The sequence below is a fragment of the Ctenocephalides felis genome, unplaced genomic scaffold (genome assembly GCF_003426905.1).
Source record: "Ctenocephalides felis isolate EL2017-DRISC unplaced genomic scaffold, ASM342690v1 CF-g0.4_SCAFFOLD_01170, whole genome shotgun sequence".
Lineage (NCBI taxonomy): Eukaryota > Metazoa > Arthropoda > Insecta > Siphonaptera > Pulicidae > Ctenocephalides > Ctenocephalides felis.
Window position 1 is genome coordinate 2,042,054 of NW_020537324.1, and position 20,979 is coordinate 2,063,032.

The following is a 20,979-nucleotide window of genomic DNA, read 5'->3' on the forward strand; positions in this document are numbered from 1 at the left end:
AGATACTTTGCTGAGGAAACCATACCTCTAAAATGAATTCTGATGTCCCGTGCATTGACCCAAAAATAAGGGTTAAATGTTGAATAACCTCTCAGGGGGGGTCCAGGGGGTGAACCACGGGCATGGATAGATTGGCCTTCCAAAGTTAGTGGGGGTCGGTCATACATTTGGACGCGATTGGGAATGGGAAAAATGGAATTTTTCCAATTTCATCCCTTATCTTTGGGTCAATGCACGGGACATCAGAATTCATTTTAGAGGTGTGGTTTCTTCAGCAAAGTATCTTATTTTGATCCCTAGTATCCGAAAATCATGTGTGCCTAAGCGACTTTTTTTGGCCCATATAAATCGACCCGCTCTAGTAAGATGGGAAGGTAGTTTTGTTGTTATTTTTCTTAGAAGAAAGTGAAGAAGCGAAAGATATTTGTAAGATTATTGTTATATTGGAGTTGAAAGATTATTGATTAAGATTTCCCTGAATACAGAAAGTGTAGTTTACATTATTCAATCCCAGTGATAGATTGAAAACGTCTACCTTTCGAAGAGGTAAATCTTTATCTCCAAAAAAAGACTGCTATCAGTGTCGTCTTCAGTTTACATATGTTATCGCAATAAAGTCAGACTTGTCTTATATCTGATTTGGAATACATATTGAATTTTCACGGCAGAGAATTCGAATTTATTTTTGATGGGAACTTTAGCATTGTCTGCGGATTTAGAGGTCGTGGAACCCAATTATAAAAAAAAGATATATATGAAAAAAAATGATGTTGTTGCTAACGTGGGATGCGAATAGTGAATTAACGCATAACGAATGTAATAAAAATATATTTCTTATGTATAAAAATTTGATTAATCCAAGTTGACGTATTAATTGCAACTAATTTCTAGTTGTACGTCAATTTATAATCCTCTCTAATTATGAATTTCAAATACGTTCGAGTCATAAAATTTATAATGTGTACTTTTTACTTCGTCACAATCGTCAGCATTTTATCGCACGTGTGTTGGATTACAATTTGCTGTTTTCGTATCAGTTCATATGTTTGCTCGGACAAATAGAGAAATGCTCGTCAGTTGTCGAGGATCAGTCTCTCTGTTTGTCCAAGGACCGAAGCTTAGTGTACAAATAATTTTTATCAATACTCAGATAATAGATTTTGTGGATTTACAACGAAAAAATATAGTGGGATGAAAATCTTATGTAACGGTTCGCCAAAGATAATGGACATATACGTAATAGAATATGAATTGAGCGGGCAGGTTATTAAATTATATTATAAAAGATGTTCATTTTTCTAACCCTCTTAAAAATTATTTCATAATGGTTGATTAGATGCCTAGATGCGTTACTTCTAGCATGAATTTTTAAAATTCTTTAGAATTTTTTTTGTATTTTTCAAGAAATTTATCGTTCTGGTGTTACTTTTGTTAGTACGATTTGGTATGCTGACGTTTTTTATAAATAATTTGTTTAAATTGGTGGTTCATCTTTAGACCGTCAATTTGTTTTCAAAAGTATTGAATCTCATTTGATAGTTGCGCTTAAATTTATCTGTATTGATTTATAGAATTATATAGTCAATATATAATTATATAGATTATATAGATTTATATAATTATATGATTTAAAAAAATGCATTAACATTAATACGCTTTATTTATACGTTTCGATCATTGAGCAGTTCCTACCAAGAAAATCAAAAATAAGAAAATAAAATAAGAATTATTAAATACAGAAATGTACTATAAAAAATGATCCAACATGGATCCAACATTTACCATAGAAAACTAATACTTTGTTCGAAATGCAGAAAATTTAAATTAATTCAATTTGTCTTTTAGAACTTTTTATATTAATTATTTTTTTTGAAAATTTATTTTGAATAAATCATTTTTTTGTAATATTATTAATTTAACTTGCATATTCGAACTTTTTATTTTAAATATTTGTTTGAAAATTGAATTTTTAATAAATAGATTTTTTTGTAAAATTTGCACTATGCACTATTAGGCATCATTATTGTATTGAACATATTTGGGTGCTATTCTATTTTTTGTTTATTTTATGATATATTTTTTATATTATTATATTTTGGTGTTCATTATTAATTAGAATTTTTCTACATTTTTATAATATAACTGTTTTATTTATTCTCGTTGGTGTGAACTGCTGAATAATGACACGAATTTTAATAGTAATGCATCTTGAATTTGACGATTTGGCTGGTATATCTATCAACAAATATGTTTAAACGTCTAATATAATTAGAAAATATGACAATATATAAATTAACACAAAATGAATTATAAAACAATTATTATACCTATCGTCATATTTTATTACGACTTAATCAAGATTAATTTAGGTGCGTGCAATTGCGTTTTAATTTGCAAGAAGAAATACACGTATATCTATACATCGACCACCAAGGCGTTTTCCAATATCATCTGCATTGTATAATTAGTTTTTTATTCAGTAGAACATTAAATTATTATGCTCATTTGCACGAAAAGAAAATAATTCGATGCTTTGCAATACCAGACAACCGTAATGAAACTAACGGTCTAGGTATTGTGAGCGAGAATTATTTTTTGTAGTTAAATTTATTTATATTAGATAAAATGTACTTTATTTTTTATATTGATTTTTTTATTGATTTTTCTATATGTTTTGTTATCTTTTTCGTTTTATTTTCCTTTCATGTTACAAAACAGACAGAAATACAGGACGAAGGGTCAGGATAAATTTTATCAAGGATTATTTGAAGGATCCTACGAGGAGATTATTGAAGATACGAAATAATTTAAAATAAATAAAATACTTTAAATTGAGATAACATATATTTGAACTATTTTTGGCAAAACTTATATCCTCAAAAATACTCTAACTGAATACTCTAACATGCCAGATATGATCAAAGCTGGTATAAGGCCCTTAAAAAATCATAAGGGCTGGTGATATTTTAGTCTTCCAAATTATTACGATGTATATAATCGCGACTAGAATTAGGTGACAGTTTTATTTTGAATGTATTGTGTGTGAATTTTGAATTGTGAAGAAGACGAAGAATGGGTAATACTACAACTCACGAACCTCTGGAAGGCAGATTTACCAGGGGCGGACTTGCTGCTAATCATAATGGAACGGTAAGATTATGACTCGATATTAATTAACAAGACACTATAATCAACGACCATGATAATTATCAGATTTTAACAAATGTGTATTGTTTCGTCCTGATCAGGTTAAAACTAGTTCAAGTTTTAATTTCATTCCTGAATCATGAATGTTATGGCATCATGTTGCATGGATGCATGTTTTATATCATTGTATATAAATGCATTGCCTTACAATTATAAGTGCAACTATTACCTTGTTGTTGTTGTTGAAATTTCATTTGGATAACAAGTTCATTTTATAACAAAATCGTTTCAGGATAATAATAATTAATTTGTAATCATATTATTATAGAAACTCGATTTTCATGCGATGGTAATAAAATATATAGGACTTCACAATTTTTTACTTGATTATTCCTATTCGCGTTACTAATTGCAAATTATGAAAGTGTTAATTACTTGCGGTTATATCGATATAAATCTCTTGAATTTTATTGCAATAAATCTTGTAATGGCATTCGAAATAAATCATATTTCAGTAATGGTTTTGTGCACATCCTCCGGCAGAGTTACTAATGGATGTTAATGGATTGCAAGTGAGAAATGTTCTAGCGTCTTCCAAAATGGGCTTGGCAGAAGTGCTGCTAACTTATTTAATTCTAAAATAATTTAAATTGATGGAAGTGCATCTATTTCCTTAAACTAATTTAGAGCGAACTTGAAATTCACTATAGTAATTAATTACTGAAAACTTAAGTAAATAATCACGAGATTAATTGCATATCGTCAGCGTGTTACCAATAGCATATACATACTAATATATTGCTAAGGAATTATAAAATGATACTATTAAAGATTACACGAACATCTATTCTAATTTTGAATGTATCAGTACTCACCTACGATTTTTTTCACATATTCCAGGTATCGTTAATATTCAGCATTTTTTCATTGATTGAAGCGAACTATTTCAGTATGTTTATTAGCTGATTGTAATAATAGTTCATATTTGTATTTATGAAATCGACTGCCTTGTAAGGAATATGTGGCACACAGATTCAGCAATTTTAATGTTATACTTAACACTGTATTTATGTATGTTTTACTACGTATTTCGAATTTTATTTTTCAAATGATTAAAAGTACTTTTTCGAAGGATTTTATCTCGGACATAAAATCATCAATAAATGGTTTTCTGTAATGGCGTGCTAACGCCAACACTCGTTTGAAAAATTACTATTTTGTTACTATTCCTATCTATGAAAGAAAAAGTTTTGCATTAAAAAGTATAACAAATATAAGAAACTTTGGAAATACCAACTAAAATAATTTCATAACGACTACAACTGAGTTTGTATACAATTTTTTATTAGTTTTTCTTGCTGGTTGCACGTTTAATTATAATAAATTACTTTTTGCTGGGTTTTCATAAACCAAACCACTAAGGCAATTTCGCAGTATGTTACTTGTGTTTTTGTTATTAAATTATTAAATTATACATGATAAAATTGATTACGTTTGGAGGAGAATGTTCGCAAACAACGATGCGCAAGGTAATAATATATTAGTTTGAAAATATTGAATTTGAAGTAATGAAATATTAATTTTTATAATTAATGCAGTCGATCCTAGAATATAGCAATATTTTGCCAACACATTTTTGGATATTCAAATTGCAAACATACAGATTACCCAGGGGCAATGGGGAGGAACTATGTTTGTAAATTATTGCTGAATTATGCAAAAAAAAAAAACTCAATAGATTAATTGAAACTTGATAGTCATTTAAGGTAAAAAGTGCCAGGAAACGATAGAAATTATGAGATTTTGATTATTATGCAAAAGAATTACTAGAAAGGAGATTTTATCGTTTTTTTTCAATTTGCCATTTGACCCCCAATTTCGACTTTAGATTTGTGTTCAGAGGTAAAATCTTCATTGGAAAACATATGCCGCACACCCAATATAGACAAGTTTTTTTTATTTTGCGGACCTGTGTTATTATTGTAAAATTTTTAACGATTAATGAGTTTGTCAACCAATGGTCGTTGTTTTACTAGTCAAAATTGAAAACTAGTGGGGCGCATGGCATCTAGCCTTAAGGCAAATTGCTGGAACTTTCCGTACCAAATATTATTATTTTTTTTTAAAAACGATGAACATTTTTGAAAAAAAAATACTTCGAAAAAATTAGATTTTTGAGGAACTAGGAATTTGACAAAAAATTACTTTGAAAAAAAAAATTTGTTTTTGAAAAAAAAAACGTATTCTTTATTTTGACATATTTTGGAAATTCTGAACTTTGTTTCAAAGTAATCGTGCTGCTTTAACTGCATAGAGACAAAATGTCAAAGCGCGTAAGCTCCGCGTCGCCGTCTAACGAATAAACATTGGTACAGAACCCATAGGAATGCAAACAAAATTCATACTTATTGTTAAAATCTCTATAAAATATCTGATAATTTGATGTGCATATGTCTAATGATCATTTTTGACCGCCAAATGGCATTTTTTTTACTTTTTTATTAGATCTCCGAAACCGCTAGACCTGCTTTTATGAAACTTTGATCAATCAGCACGTCTCCTTATCAATATGAATCGAATGTTTTTTGAACTATTCAAATCGGTTGATCGGTGTTCCCGAAATCGTGGACGAAAATTTGTATCCGCACACACACATGCACACACACGCACATACATCCATTTTTTCTAAGGTATTCCAAAATGTTCAGAAACCTTTGAAACGTAAAGATATATGAAAATTTTCATTTTCGATTTTTTTGCGATTACTATAACTTGCCCTACGGGAAGTTAATAATTCATCTGGGCATTGCTACATCTAATTAAGCAATATATGATCAATATTATACAAATACAGAATGATTAATGGTTTATTTGCCATTTAAATACAGCATAAAAACTGAAGTTCGCAAAAGCTCAAAAGACGGAAGTCCCGATTGCTGTTAAAAATAAAAGTACAACTAAAAAGCTCAAATAAATGCGCATATGATCTTTTTGCGACCTGGTTTCCAACTAAATCGTTCGTCTACTATATCGCCGGATTTTCCTGATCCCAGGCCATTTTGTCACTTCAGAATGCGCCAATTTCCATCGCGTTTTCATACGTTTTCTGATCACGTGTGACTATGTAATCAGAGCACGCTGAGCTTGACGTGCGTCGCTTCGGCCGTGCCGAACTTTCAGCGACGCGGCCTACCGCATTGGTTCAAGGTCGGCCCGGGCGCGGAACGCCCGAGAGCTTTTTAGATGGAACATGTACATTGTACACCCTCTGTGGAACGGAAAATATTTTCGCGCCTGGAGTAGGTTTAACGGTTGACTATTTTATAATTTACCATCTAAAATAATTATTACAAATACTATTATTAAAATTAGCTAATAAACATACATATAATAAAAAAGTTCACTTTAATCAATGAAAAGATGCTGAATATTATCCATACCTGGAATATGTTAAAAAAAATCGTAGGTGCAATCTGGCAAATTAAAAATTAAAATAGATATTCATGTAATTTTTAATAGTATCATTTTATCGTGGTGTTAATGAAGCAAAGCTTAAAGGTATAGTCACATATTTATATTTCCTGTAACTTAAGCACTTTTTTTTAAATTCTTTATCCTGAAAATAATAAACTATATTTTGATAAGAGTAGATAGCGCTTTCAGCGTGTTCTGTTTTCTTTCTAGTTTTCTACTCTAGCAAACTCTTGCAATTCGTGTTTCGTCGATATTTATAAAAATATATTTTGAAAATGCCACAAAAAGCAGTTATAAATCAAACTAGGTTTAACAATTTTTCATTTTGAAATTGTGTCTTCATGCATAATAGTTGTATCAGGTGGTACTTTGTCGCATTATTTGATTAAATATAAGTTTAGAAGTTTTTCTTAAATATAAGTTTAGAAGTTCCAAATATTTCTTTTTGCGGAAACTAAATTTATTTTTTTTTAATCACGTTACAACTGCTAAATAATTTAACGTCTAGTAACAATCATGAACAATAACATAAATTTAAATAAAAAGTGTACAAAATAAACGATAGAATTTTCATTAAAATGATATCCGTGAAATGTATAATAATTAAGTTTGAAAATTTTGACCGATGTAAATTGATTTGCAATCTAAACAATTAATTTGATAGATATGATTTCTAGGAGTTTGGTTGAGTTTGATATTAGAAGTAACTATTATATATATATATATATATATATATATAATATAATATATATATATATATATATATATAATATTCTAAACTTTGATAGTTACCTTCACCATCGATCCCTCCATATCTATAAATAGTTTAAAGTAATATTGCCATTTTAGATTTCGTTCCAAACGTCATCAGTGTCGGTCATTCAAGAATATCGCCGTGAATATTTTATCATTTATTAACCAAATATAAATAGCAAATTGGACATGACACGCTCGTTATTATATGACGTATTTGAATTGTAATAGTTTTCTGCTATTTCTGTCAGGTTGATAGTGAGAATAAAATGCGAAATAAAATACTTACGTACTTGGATTGTCATCATCCAAGTCAAAATTGTCAAAATCAGTTAAAAATTACTTTATATATATATTTTTTAAATTTATAAAACAAAAATATGGATGTCATTTATGTAGATGATATTTAAATTTTTACTTTCGTACAGTTTTAATAACCATATAATCATGCATCAGCTTGATGGATTGCTGCAACTTTTCATAATCAGATCACAGGTCTGGAATCTTTGTAACTAATATCTTAATTATTTCGCAAAGGTGCTGCTAATTAAAGATTCTTGCTAATTATCATTAACACTGCAAGTGTTCTATTATGAGCATAGTAATTATAATACAAGGTTTACTTTGGAAAGATACCATTATTTATAGAAAAATCATGAAACTAGATGTATCTATTTTTAGATATATCTTAATCTATAGAAATGCTTCGTTTCTCGATAAAATGCCAATTACGATAGGTTATAACCAGATCTATCAGGTTTATTCTAATCGAAAGAAAAATGAAGATCTTTTGAAGCAGAAAATGCTTGTACATACAGCATCTCATATTAAAAGATTTTGTATATTATACAGTAGAACCTCGATTAACCGGACTAATTGTTGTCGATGGGCATTCGGATAAGGGATCATTCAAGTATTACTTAAGCAGATTTATTACAATTATTTAACCCCCCCCCAACCCCCTTGTCAGCAAAAGTAAGCAAAGCTCTTACTCCCTACCCCCATGCTTACGTAAACATTTTGCAATTAATGTATTGTTTCTTTAATATTGTAATTATTAGGTTATAATTATAATTTTAAAAATAAGAAAATAGATTTAGGCTGTAGAGATTTTACTGATATGGTATTCAACATAGGGTAATAAAATTATTATAATCTTACGAACATAACCAACTTATTTTAAATTTTTGGTACTGGCAAAGGCAATATAAGGTTGCCATTCGGTAAAAAAATAAAAATACTACCTATGACGTAATCATCATCCAGACTCCCCTGCCCCCCATGTCAAACTAAAATAAGCAAGTCAACAACCCCCGCCCCCCTATAGTGCTTATGTAGTACTTGAACGGCCCCTAATCGAAAATTCGGATAATCGAATGTATGAAGGATAATTTTTTTTTTATTTTTTTTTATAGCAAGCTATACAAAGTACATTCAGCTACATTTGTTACAGTTATATATTATTTGACTGCGTGAGAAGGATCGCTATGAAGAATAATGATGTGTATTTATCAAAAATAACAATTACATACATAGATATCAACGAAAATCAATGTTTATTAAGAAATTAATACTTCCTTATGCATGTACGATTTTTTTTTTCGATTACATTACATACATGAACTAAATTGTAGCATTAATCGTCCAAAAATTCGAATTGTAGGTGTGTCCATTCATATAAATTCGTATAACCGAGGTCCGTATAATCGAAGTTCTACTGAATTAAATCAACTCTACAAATTATTGCTTTTACGTAACTCGTGATAATGCATTATTTATATGCATTATATTGTAATTTTAATGCATTTATATTGTAAATTTTGTATTTTTCCATAAATTTTAATATCAATTATGACCATATAATTATTGTCAATTATTTTCTATTATTGTACGATCATTTATGATTGCAATATAATTATTACTAACCGTTGTTTATATGCGCATAAATTGAACTATTTGTTATATTACTTTTTTGCTAATGTGAGATTTGTTTTGAAAGCGACTCTATTTATATCGGATAAAATTCTGCTAAATTATATAGCAATTATGGTAATTCCCATGTTTCAGGTTTAATTTCTACATACCATCTACTTGTCATTTTGTTTCTGAAAATTCTATGTTATCATTGTACTAAAAACTTACTAATAAATTACTACTGTACACACGTCCACATTCAATTTTATATGTTGATTTACAAATTTGTCAAAAATGATGATTCACAATAATAATTGTTATATATTTCGTCTATTAGCAAAGCGGCGGCCAGCAAGGCCAGTCGGCGGGCAGCGGTCAGCAGAAGTCGGCGCGCAGTTCGCTGCGTCAGTCGCGCTCCTCGCCGCGCAGGATGGACCGGCTAAGGCGCAGCTTTCGCGACTCCTTCCGCAGGCGCAAAGATCGCGTACCGGAAAGCAGTAAACCGCATCAGGTGAGAGGAAATTAGAAATATTTATAAAAGATTATAAAATTTCTAACACCAGCATTGATAGATGTAATAAAATTTCCGATTTATGTGTTCTATTTGATTCTGGTTTGTTTTTCACAAATCATGTAACTGATATTTGTAATAGAGCACATCAATCTTTAGGTTTGATACTGAGAAATTGTAAACAATTTAAGTCTACCAATGCACTTCTTTGCATGTACTATTCTATTGTACGTTCAAAATTAGAATACGGTTCGATTATTTGGTATCCTCATCATATTAACAACTCTGATGCGATAGAGAAGGTTCAGCGAAAATTTCTGAAATACCTTTATTATAAAACATATAAAATTTACCCTGAACGTGGCTTTGACCACAACACTTTACTAAAAGAATTTGGTATTCCTTCCCTTGCCTCACGTCGATTTATCTGTACAATTATGTTCTTATTTAAGCTTTGCAATAATTCTATAGACTGTCCTCATATTCTCAATCAACTATCCTTTAATGTTCCAAGGCTATCTTCGCGTTCACAATTATTTTTCAATTATCCTACCCCTAAATCTAATTCTCTCTTAAATTCGGCAATTTTACTTATGTCCTCTAACTTTAACTTAATTAATAATGAAATAGATATTCACAACACTTTACCTAATCAAATAATCTCCATCTGCACAAGTTAATCTTTTTATTTTCTTTTCAATTATCTCATTATTTTCTTATTCTGTTTATAAATATTATTGTTACATTCTGCATTATATGTAATTTTATCTTAAGCATTTTATGTTACTAACTATATATTGTAATTTTGTATATATTTTAATTGTTATCCATTATGTAAAATAATTGTATTTTTGAGTCCTCTTGGAGAAATCTGTGGGCTATATATTTAAATAAATAAATAAATAAAAATAAATAAAAGATAATGATATTGCAAAGGAAATTGTTACTTGGAATTGCGTAGTTATATTTGGGATGTTGTAAGGGGGCGTCGATTAATCACGTGTGCCATAAAGGGGCTTTGACAAAAAAATCACGAAATATCACGTGGGGAGATTAGGGTCTAGTAAGATATCACGTGTATTTATTTTTTACAGCAATTTTAAAATAAATCCAAAATTACTCACAAAAATTTCAAAAATGGTACGATTTTTTTTAGGTATTAAAATACACGTGATGTTTGGTAAGGAAAGGGGGGTAATTTTGAAAATGACCACGGGGGGTCCAAAAATCCTCAGAAATCGCTCACGTGATTAGTAGACGCCCCCTTATTCAACGTGAATAATGAAAAATCTCATGAATAAGTGTTTGAAATTTTTATTTTTTTTTGTTATTTATATATATACATTATTTTCATATCTGTCAGGCAGAGGTGCCTGGTATGAGAGATCATGAAAAACAGTTTTCATATTTTATATATACATTTCATTTGACTATTTCATTAATATAATATCTATTATAAATAAAATATCTTTATATATAACTCTTCAGTCTTCTTTGTCTTCAATTTCCTTATAGTGTTTCTTCATTTTTCTTTTAAATTTATCATCATCGTTGGTCATCTTAATATCGTTTGGCAATTTGTTATATATTTTGCTAGCAGTCCATATGACATTTTCTCTCAAATTCTTCTTTCTGAAATTTGACGATGGTTTTGGTATATTTTGGGTAGAAAGTAGATTTACTCAAAATACATTAAAAACTATACGTGCCAAAAACAGAAGCAGAAATAATATGTTAAGATTTTAATATATATTCTCTGTTTTTTTTTAATTAATATTATTTTTATAAAAGTATATTTCTAATCTATCGTTTTTAATTTAGTGGCAAGCAGATGAATCTGCTGTACGTGCTGGAACATGTACATTTGCAGTCAAATATTTGGGATGCGTCGAAGTTTTCGAATCGCGTGGAATGCAAGTTTGTGAGGAGGCCCTTAAAGTATTAAGGGTAAGTTAATGATAATTTGTATTAAAAATTAATATCCGACAAAGCAATTTACTTAAATTTTAACTAACAAAAAGAATTTGTTTAAAGTAACTAGTATAAATTATTATTAACTATTTAAAACGCTGTAGCAAGAAATCAAATTCAACCCTAAGTATTTCAAGTCTATACAATGTTGTAAATTAGTTACTTGTCTATCTGGTTTTATGTCCGAGAATAAATCTAAATTTGTCTTAAATGTGTTTACAATTACATGTCGTAGTACACAAGCAATATTGGTTTTCACCACGCATAAAGTTCTTCGAATGAAATATCATTATAACGAAAAATAATATTGTTCTTGTTTTTTCCTTTATTTTACAATTTTCACTTACGCTTTGCGACACAGGATGAAGTCAACGATGAAGTAAGTTTGTCGACACTTTGAACAAACCTTTTGCCATGCATTTATCTACTATGCATCTTGAAATAAATCATGAATCTATTGAAGTGTCCTTCTTCATGCTTGTATTCACCCGTAATTGTTAATTTATTACCTACAGCACTGTATCACAAACACTTTGGTGCACTTCTGTATAATATTTTTTTTCAAGTTTTGGCAAAATTTGATTTGACACGAATTTAAAATTGAAAATATATATCTATACTTATATTTATATTTATAAGGGTTTACAATAATTCAAAATATCACAAATTTTGTGCAAACAGACGAGGACGAACAAATTTTTGATTTCAATTGGCTCTTTACAAATTTAATTATGGTCTGAATATTTTTACTGAATATTTTATTTTTTCTACATATTTCAATTTATTTGTTTTACAATTCATTTTATTTTAAATCCGATTTGTTTAAATAATTCGGTGTTTTATAAACAACCTTATCACATAAATTTAAATATTTACTTTATGTTTCAAGTGCAAATATGATATTTAAAGTTTTGTCATAGACAACGTGGGGCGATTTTGTTAAATATTTGTTTATAAATTAAATTTATTTTAATTTATCCTAACGCATGTTTCTTGTATCAATTATATACACATTAATTGATTGAAAAATCAATTGCACAATTAAGCACTTTTGCACACACAGAGAACTATCATACATTTGTGTTTCTAACTCAGGAGCATTTTCAACCAAAAATTTTTGATGTTGCATAAATATCGATCAGACTTTTCAATTTACATTTTGCTAATAATTACCAAACAATTAGGAAATAATATTTGTTTGATTTATTAATATATTTGTGTTCATTTTTGCGGTGATTTTTGGAATAATTTTCATATAAAATAAAGTGTAGACATAGATTGTATTGCCATCATTGTACTCCGAAATTGCGGAGTCGACAACATCAAGAATTTTCATAATATGTTTGTAGCGCACTACCTTCACCATTTGTGTGTACCAACCAAAATTATGAATTTGTTAGCTAATATCGAAAATAATATAATTACTAATAGATTGTTTCTTTAAATTTAGAACTCCAGGCGAAGAGCAGTCCGAGCAGTTCTGCATGTGAGCGGCGATGGTCTTCGTGTTGTGGAAGACGACACAAAAGGGCTGATTGTTGATCAAACAATTGAAAAAGTCAGCTTTTGTGCTCCAGACAGAAATCATGAACGAGGATTCAGGTAGGATAATAAATCAACTTGAATGATACAACTAACCTGATACTAGCGTCAATTAGCTTTCAATGGGCAAATGTGAATAGATATATTTATCTATAAGTGCAATTGGTTCACGATAATGTTGTGCCAATATTAAATATATATTAGTGTCATACCTCGAGAGCAATCGATATGTGTACACATAACTCCGATTTGATATGATTCAAAGGGAGAACGAACATTTTTATACCTGTTTTGGTTAAGAATGTTTTTATTACAACGTTATCTTTTGCTTATTCTAAATAATTGATAATAATTGAAGTGTTGACTATTCCTGTAGTGTTTGGTTTAAAAAAATCTGTAATTATTATTATTTACAAAATACAGTTACATATGCCGCGATGGAACTACACGGCGCTGGATGTGCCACGGTTTCTTGGCGATGAAGGAAAGTGGCGAGCGGCTGTCCCATGCGGTCGGCTGCGCTTTCGCCGCCTGTTTGGAACGAAAACAGAGGCGTGACAAGCAGTGCGACGTCACAATGACGTTCGATCATAAAAATAATACATTCACCCGCAGCGGCTCTTTCCGACAACCCAGCCTCACGGAAAGACTGGTAGGAGAATCGTCCAGCAGCGCAATTACCCAAAACGTGATTCCTGTGAAACCATTCAATCCATTTGCGATCGAACGACCTCATGCCACTCCGAGCATGCTGGAAAGACAAGGATCCTTCCGTGGGTTCGATCAGCTGAGCAACAATTCACCATTCAAGCGCCAAATGTCGTTGAGAATCAACGAGCTTCCGTCTAACGCTGAACGTCAACGTGCTTATTTGGATATTACGACACCAGTAAGACCGGCTGTTTCTCCGATACCAGAAGTGTCGCCGGCGGAATCTGTTAGTCAGATGTGTCAACAGCTCAGTATGGGGTTATCTTTACTCACTCACAGTACTTCAGACGACTTCAATTTCAACAAACAATCGTCTGTGAACCAGAATTCGGTACCAATAAAATCGCCACAAGAGGAGAGTCCTCGCAAGTCGGCGTTTGGTGCCGTAACTCCGATTACCACTGCGGCTACTACCATCAGTGAAGTCGCAGCACCAGTTGCTGCTGAAGGTTTACCAAAACCAGAGCAATGGCTTGGGCAGGTTGTGAATTCTACGATAGTGTCCCCCAAACAAACCCCCGTAGCCGCTGTTAGTCCCCGCCGAGCTCCCGGACCTATTCGCGCGCGTTCTCTGTGCACATCAGATGGTTACCCACGTTCACCTGATGATCCGTTTGATGCGGAATGGGCGGCCAATTTGGCTATCAGGCAAAATACCTCGCCTACTAAAGTTCCGACTACAACATCTACAAATCCTTTTCTATCCGGCAATTCTCCACAAGCATTTCAAGTGCAGTTGTAAATCTATTACTATTTTTATAGAAACTTGTTTTGTAAATAGTTTTCTAAACGATTACGCGGGATCATTTTTCAATCCCATATTCATGAAATTTTTGGATGACTAATATTTTTTAATTATTGCATTATGCAGAAAGTTTAGTAATTTTTAAAACTTTTACATTCGAAAGAGTATATTTTTTGAAACACTTCTTTACATTTTTGTAATATATTTGTATTTTTGTAAATATTTTTATGCATTTAATTAAAATATTAATTAACCCATTTGCTGATTGAATTTCTGATATCAGCTCTGGCTTAATAAATTTTTTGTGAAAATTATTAATCCTATAACATTGAAATTTTATATATTTTTTACAAATATCGTTTTATTATTCCTTTGAGAAGTTTTACTAGAACGACATAAATACGTATAGCATATAACTATTATTACAATTTCTCATTATAAAACTTTGAGGAGTTTTAAAGAAACTTGAGTAACAATTATCATTGGAAATTTATATATTAAAACTAAGAAGTCATCTATTTATGGAATCGAAGACAAAGTAATTACTTTGTTTCATGGTATTGGAAAAAAATATTGCAGTACTTAATTTCGATCTCAATTTTGGAGACACATTCACATTTAAGTATTAATTTCATGATAAAGTATTTATAATAACCTAATAGTATCTCTAGAAACTTACATGTATATTCAGGACACATACTTTTAGCATAAATGTGTTTAATATAGTCATGTTAATGTCTAGTAAGTATTTATGAGGACTTCATATATAAAGCGCAATTTGCATTGGTGTATTACTGGAATGTTTTCGATTAAATTACATATTCCAAATATTAGTACTTCTTAAAAGCTTTAATTGTAACCACTTTGCAAATGAGTCTTATTTTAGGCTTTACATGTTGTGACCATGAAAAATGCAGTTTAAAGCAAAATATTCACCTGGATTCCGTAGTACTAAATTTAAATGCATTTGCCAGGACCTTGTGCAATTACATAGCATTACTTCTAGTATAAAATGCACCTATTGATGTGTTCCCGCACTTTTAAACCATTAAGTGATAAACTATTCAAATTATAAGAAAAAAATAAATAGTATGTCAGAATATCGCATAAGTTTCTGTTGGTATTTATCGAGTGCGCTTAGAATTTGGAGATACATATATGAAATATAATGTATATAGGAAAAGTATCTCATGCTTGTATTTGCATTTATGGATTTTATGAAGTGATTATAATAATTTAAATATTTAAAATGATCAAGAAATAATTACTTGATTTAACAGTAACTCACATAGTTAATCCATTTGTATGGTATTGTGCATAGATAAGAACGAATAAAGCTATTGATAAAGTGATAAATTTATCTATAGTTCTCATAAAGAATAAGTATTCTCAGATATAACAAGGCAACGGTTATGCGGCACAGCTATAAAATACTTCTTTCTTAATTAATTTTTATATTTTTATGTAATTTGTATTAATAATTGTGTATAAATATATGTCTATAAATTTTACTCGGCCAGATATCTTTACTTTATTTTTGCAAAATTTATAGAATGCATTAGGATTAAACTATTTATTAACATAATCTTTAATCTAAATTATAATGTACTTAAAATTTGATATATTAGATAAATTATTTTGAAGATGTACTTTTTTATTATATTACTTATTACTTATAAACAATGACTTCTATAGATTCTATATTCATTAAATTTATTTGCATTTAATGTTCAATAAAATTATCTCGAAATTGAATATTTAGGTATATTTGGTTATAGGGATTTATTAAAAAGTAAATAAATGTATATATTGATAATGTTAAAAATTATATGAAAATATAAATTTAATTTGTTGATAAATTAAGATTATATATATCCATGTATTTAGATATATATTTTCATTATAATTATTCTTCATATTAAAACAACAAATTGAAATTTTTATGAAACTTATGGAATTTGTTAATTAGATTTGTTTAACATATTTTATTTTTTTTATTTTATAAGTTACTCAACATTAAATTGAAATATTCTGATTTGTATGAAATTAGATAAAATGGAATGTGATGAATAATTTAATAAATATCCCACAATTTAATTACTCTATTAATCAGTTACAATTAAATATTAATTTTAAAAATTAAACAAGCATTACTATATTTGTTTTATTGGTATGTTACAAATATATTTCAAAATACTGAACAAATAAATGCTTTTAATCAGTGAAATTAAAACATTGTAGCTGACACATTCAACATTGATTATTTATAATTGTAATCACACTTATCAATATTAAATTCGATATTTGTTATTTAAGTCTAACATGGCTCTCGAAACTTTATAGGACAAAAAACATCAGTTTGTTATAAAATATTTCTTCCCACCATTATCAGAAATGTGTAAGGCTATCAGTCAGGCTATAAGATCACAATACATTTAATATAACTAAACTATTATATTACAGTTTTACTTTATATTTACATGCAATATCATTAAACTTATAAGTTTGTGTTTTTATCGGCTGTATCTGTATTTGCATCAATGACTATTTTGCTACATGTGTCAGACCAGACAGCCGCAGCATCTCTGAGGAATAGAAATACATTTAAGATAATAATAACATACATATATATATATATATATATATATATATATATGTATATATATATAATAATCCTTGCAGCAATTTCTAGACTCTCACATGCAACCTGAACTTGCCAAATTGTTTTCAATTTGGCAGCACTTGAGTTTTTAGTTAGGCAAAAATTTTGTTGTTGTAATCATGTTGTACAATTGACAAACAAGTAAGAAACATAATAGAATTAATAATGCCACATGGTTTTCATATCAAAATATATACCTATTAAGTTAGTGTTAGTGTATTCTTAGTGTATTTTAAAATATGTGTAAGACATTTCTCACCTTGTGCATTTCTCTGGTAAAGTGATGGCCTGCCACCATAATAGTACATTAAGAAATATTGACCATGTTCTCAAGGGGCCGATAATGAATGCCAATGTACCATAAGCCAACCAGAAGAAATAAGCCAGCAGCATTTGTATACTTACAATTAATATAAATGGAATGTGGTTTATGACTAGACGGATTAAAGATCTTGTGTGCTTCAGACCGCTTGTGCTGCTGAGTTGATACTGCAGCCTAAAAAAGTAAGAAATAATTTCATAATATTATATATATATATATATATATATATATATATATATATAATTTTAATAAGTACCGTTTATCAACACAATTAGCTAATATCAATGTCATTGGAAATTGACATAGAAACATTTGTAGATATCCATAAAAGTATGTAAATGATCCCGGTAGAAAAGATCCATTCACAACAATCCCCCAAGCAAAAATAGCGCCCAAATGCCCTTCAATTATTTCTCCCACACTCCAGGGTCCGCAGGTTAAATATATTGGATATGCTATGAGGGGATAATATATCCTATCCACAGATGCTAAAACCCACAATTTGCGCATCCATAAACAAAGGATAGATGATCGATTCATTCTAGGTGGCCTCATTCGGCCATCTGAAAATTAAAATAAAAGTGAAATCTCTTCATTAATTCATATTACATTTCTTAAGTAATTCTTCTTTCTTTCATATATACATATGAGATATTTACCTTTCACAAGACGGTGAAAAAGACGAAACAAACACAGTGGCACAATACACATGACTAGCATAAACGCAAACATGAACTGAAACTGTAGCATTTATTTGAATGAGATCTATATTGTAATAATTTTGCAAATTGACATATTTATTTATACTTACAACTTGACTGGCATTACTCATAAGAATAAAACGTGGCAAAAGATCAAAACTCAATCTAGTTCCATCTAGTGAAAAAGGTTGTGATATTGTTTGTATTCGACCATCCTCATCTTCAACTTCCACATGTATATGATGCAAACCTTTTTTATAATTTTCAGCATTCCACTTGCTTACAAATAATGGACCTATCATAATAATTTGATAATTTATATATTTTAGAAATGATCATTATGTTTTCCTTTGCCAGACTCAAGAGTTAATCGATTCTTAAGATGGTGATTGTATTACCTTTAACATTTTTGGCCTTAGTCCATGGTTGTTCATTTATTCTTACTTTAACATGAGTAATTTTTCCAATAGAAAATGCCAGAAGCCGGATGTGTGTTGATAAAGCCGATTGTTCACTAGCAGCTGCCTCACGTTTTGGCATTGCATATAAGGCATGTTTAGGATTCGTAATTAATATTAATGGCCAACGTCCGTGGGGTGCATCAATGAATGAAAATAACCCATGATCTATAGCCATCAAACGAATCCTGAGAAATATATCACAAATTAATTTCATTGTGGTATCTTATAAAGTTAAAGTAGTGCTGTTAGTACATTCGATTATCTTTCCAGTCACCAAGTTCTAATTCTAAAAAACCTGATTTTTGATTGTGTGCATAGTGGGTACTAATCCACCCATTCTATGTAGGTGTCCACAAAGGTACGCCATAGATTCTGTATATCTACCAATTAAGGAACGAACAGAAGACACCCCGCCTGGTGCAATTATACATGATGTTGGGTAGTGCCCAAACCTTCAATGAATAATTTACCAGCAATTAATTTATTTGACAAATTGATTATAATATCCAAATGATTACATATATATTTTATTTCATTTCAAGCATATATTCATAAATGAATTAATTTGGTGTTGAAGAATGAAAAATAAATTATTACCAAATTGTATAGTTTCCCCCACTTGCTCTAGCTTCTTCTGCTAGTTTTATTGCATACTCTGATTCAGCCTTTGTTATCATTCCAACAAAATTAAAAGGTCTTCTTGGGCCAGGAGTCAAAGAAGCATCCAAGGCTATAAATGAATACTTCTCATTGCCAAGACTAATCTACAATAATGAAAAATGAATTTATAGATTATACACTAAAACCATTAACAGATCAATCAATACCTGATGTAAATATGAACGTTTGTGAATTCTTCCTTGTACAGAGTAATTGTAGTAATAGTTTTGCTTTGAATCGACCCCAGCTATGTTAAAATTATCTGAAAGTAATAATTCATGTAGATATTTTTACAATTTAGTATAAATTTAGTTATTTATCATACCATGGTTGCCTCTTATATCCAACCACTTCGTTTTTGAAAGAACTTTAGTCTCTTCTAAAATATTTCTATAATATTCCCATTCCTTCTCAAATTGTCTTGAACCCATATTATTTTTTGATTTGGCATCTGTTAAGTCTCCACTTGCTAAAACTACAATCGGTTTTATAATGTCAACAGTTTTATGACAAAATTCTCTCAATTCACTAATTCTTGATGGATCATGAAATATGCTGATGTGTATGTCAGATATCTATAAAGAAAAAATCTAAATGCATCGTTTTGAATAAAAAATTTAATATTGTAATTTACTTCTTAATTTCTTGAGATTTTTAAATTTTGATTTAGAAATGAGTGTTTTATAACAAACCATTTATTATCATTTAATATTTACTCATTCATCTATTTTAAAGAGAAAAATCCATTATTGATTTTGGTTTAGTTAAAATTCAATCAAATATATACATATGTAAAAGTATCACAATATGAATGTATATATATATATATATATATATATATTATAATAATATTCAAGTAAGCTAATATTATTTTAAGTTATAAATACATAAAATAAAACAAACTACTTACTTGTAGAAACCATATGAGATGATCAGCAGAATCTTTAATAGGAAACTGTTTTTGTGTTTGAATCCATGGTTGATTCCTTTTCTCGTAAACATCATATTCTTGCAACTCATCATTTACATTCACTAAATTCGCGACGTTCGCAACTAATATAGAGAATATTAAAATAAATAATAAGAAAAAAATTGCTGATTTTGATATTCTCATTTTCAAAAAAAAAAATAGGGTTATAACATTTTTTTTTCAAATATTAAATCATATTTCTAATGAGAAGATAAACTTTTGAGTATTACGAATTTAAATTTTTATTTTCGGTTGTACTTATAATTTTGATAATGTATTTTTAAAAGTGCAATGATATGATAAACGTCAAAAGTGACGTTTGTTTGCAATTGTTACGATAATAATCTGACCTGACTGTTGCTTACAGCTAACTTCACGACCATTATTGTCTAGGCTTCGTGACCGCTATTTTTGAAAACTAACGTATCAACTTCA

The 20,979-nt window shown here is 29.5% G+C and overlaps 3 protein-coding genes across 3 annotated transcripts in view; 2 read left to right on the forward strand and 1 right to left on the reverse strand.

The window, feature by feature from the left end:
- LOC113366512 (transcription factor AP-4-like) overlaps positions 1-20,979 on the forward strand; it is a gene marked incomplete in the record, with an annotated part of 67,367 nt that overhangs the window by 16,949 nt on the left and 29,439 nt on the right.
- Positions 1,098-14,853, forward strand: LOC113366509 (protein numb-like). The gene is made up of 6 exons (XM_026608127.1): positions 1,098-1,263; positions 2,719-3,150; positions 9,626-9,799; positions 11,621-11,746; positions 13,221-13,372; positions 13,736-14,853. The coding sequence occupies exons 2-6, from the start codon at positions 3,073-3,075 to the stop codon at positions 14,763-14,765; spliced, it is 1,560 nt and encodes a 519-aa protein (XP_026463912.1). The 5' UTR covers positions 1,098-1,263; positions 2,719-3,072; the 3' UTR covers positions 14,766-14,853.
- On the reverse strand, positions 17,187-20,688 carry LOC113366507 (transmembrane protein 62-like). The gene is given in 12 exon segments (XM_026608123.1): positions 17,187-17,353; positions 17,690-17,926; positions 18,009-18,315; positions 18,412-18,493; positions 18,564-18,748; positions 18,852-19,099; positions 19,167-19,221; positions 19,224-19,366; positions 19,512-19,678; positions 19,742-19,836; positions 19,900-20,149; positions 20,485-20,688. Coding segments are annotated over 12 exon segments (2,061 nt in total). The 3' UTR covers positions 17,187-17,265.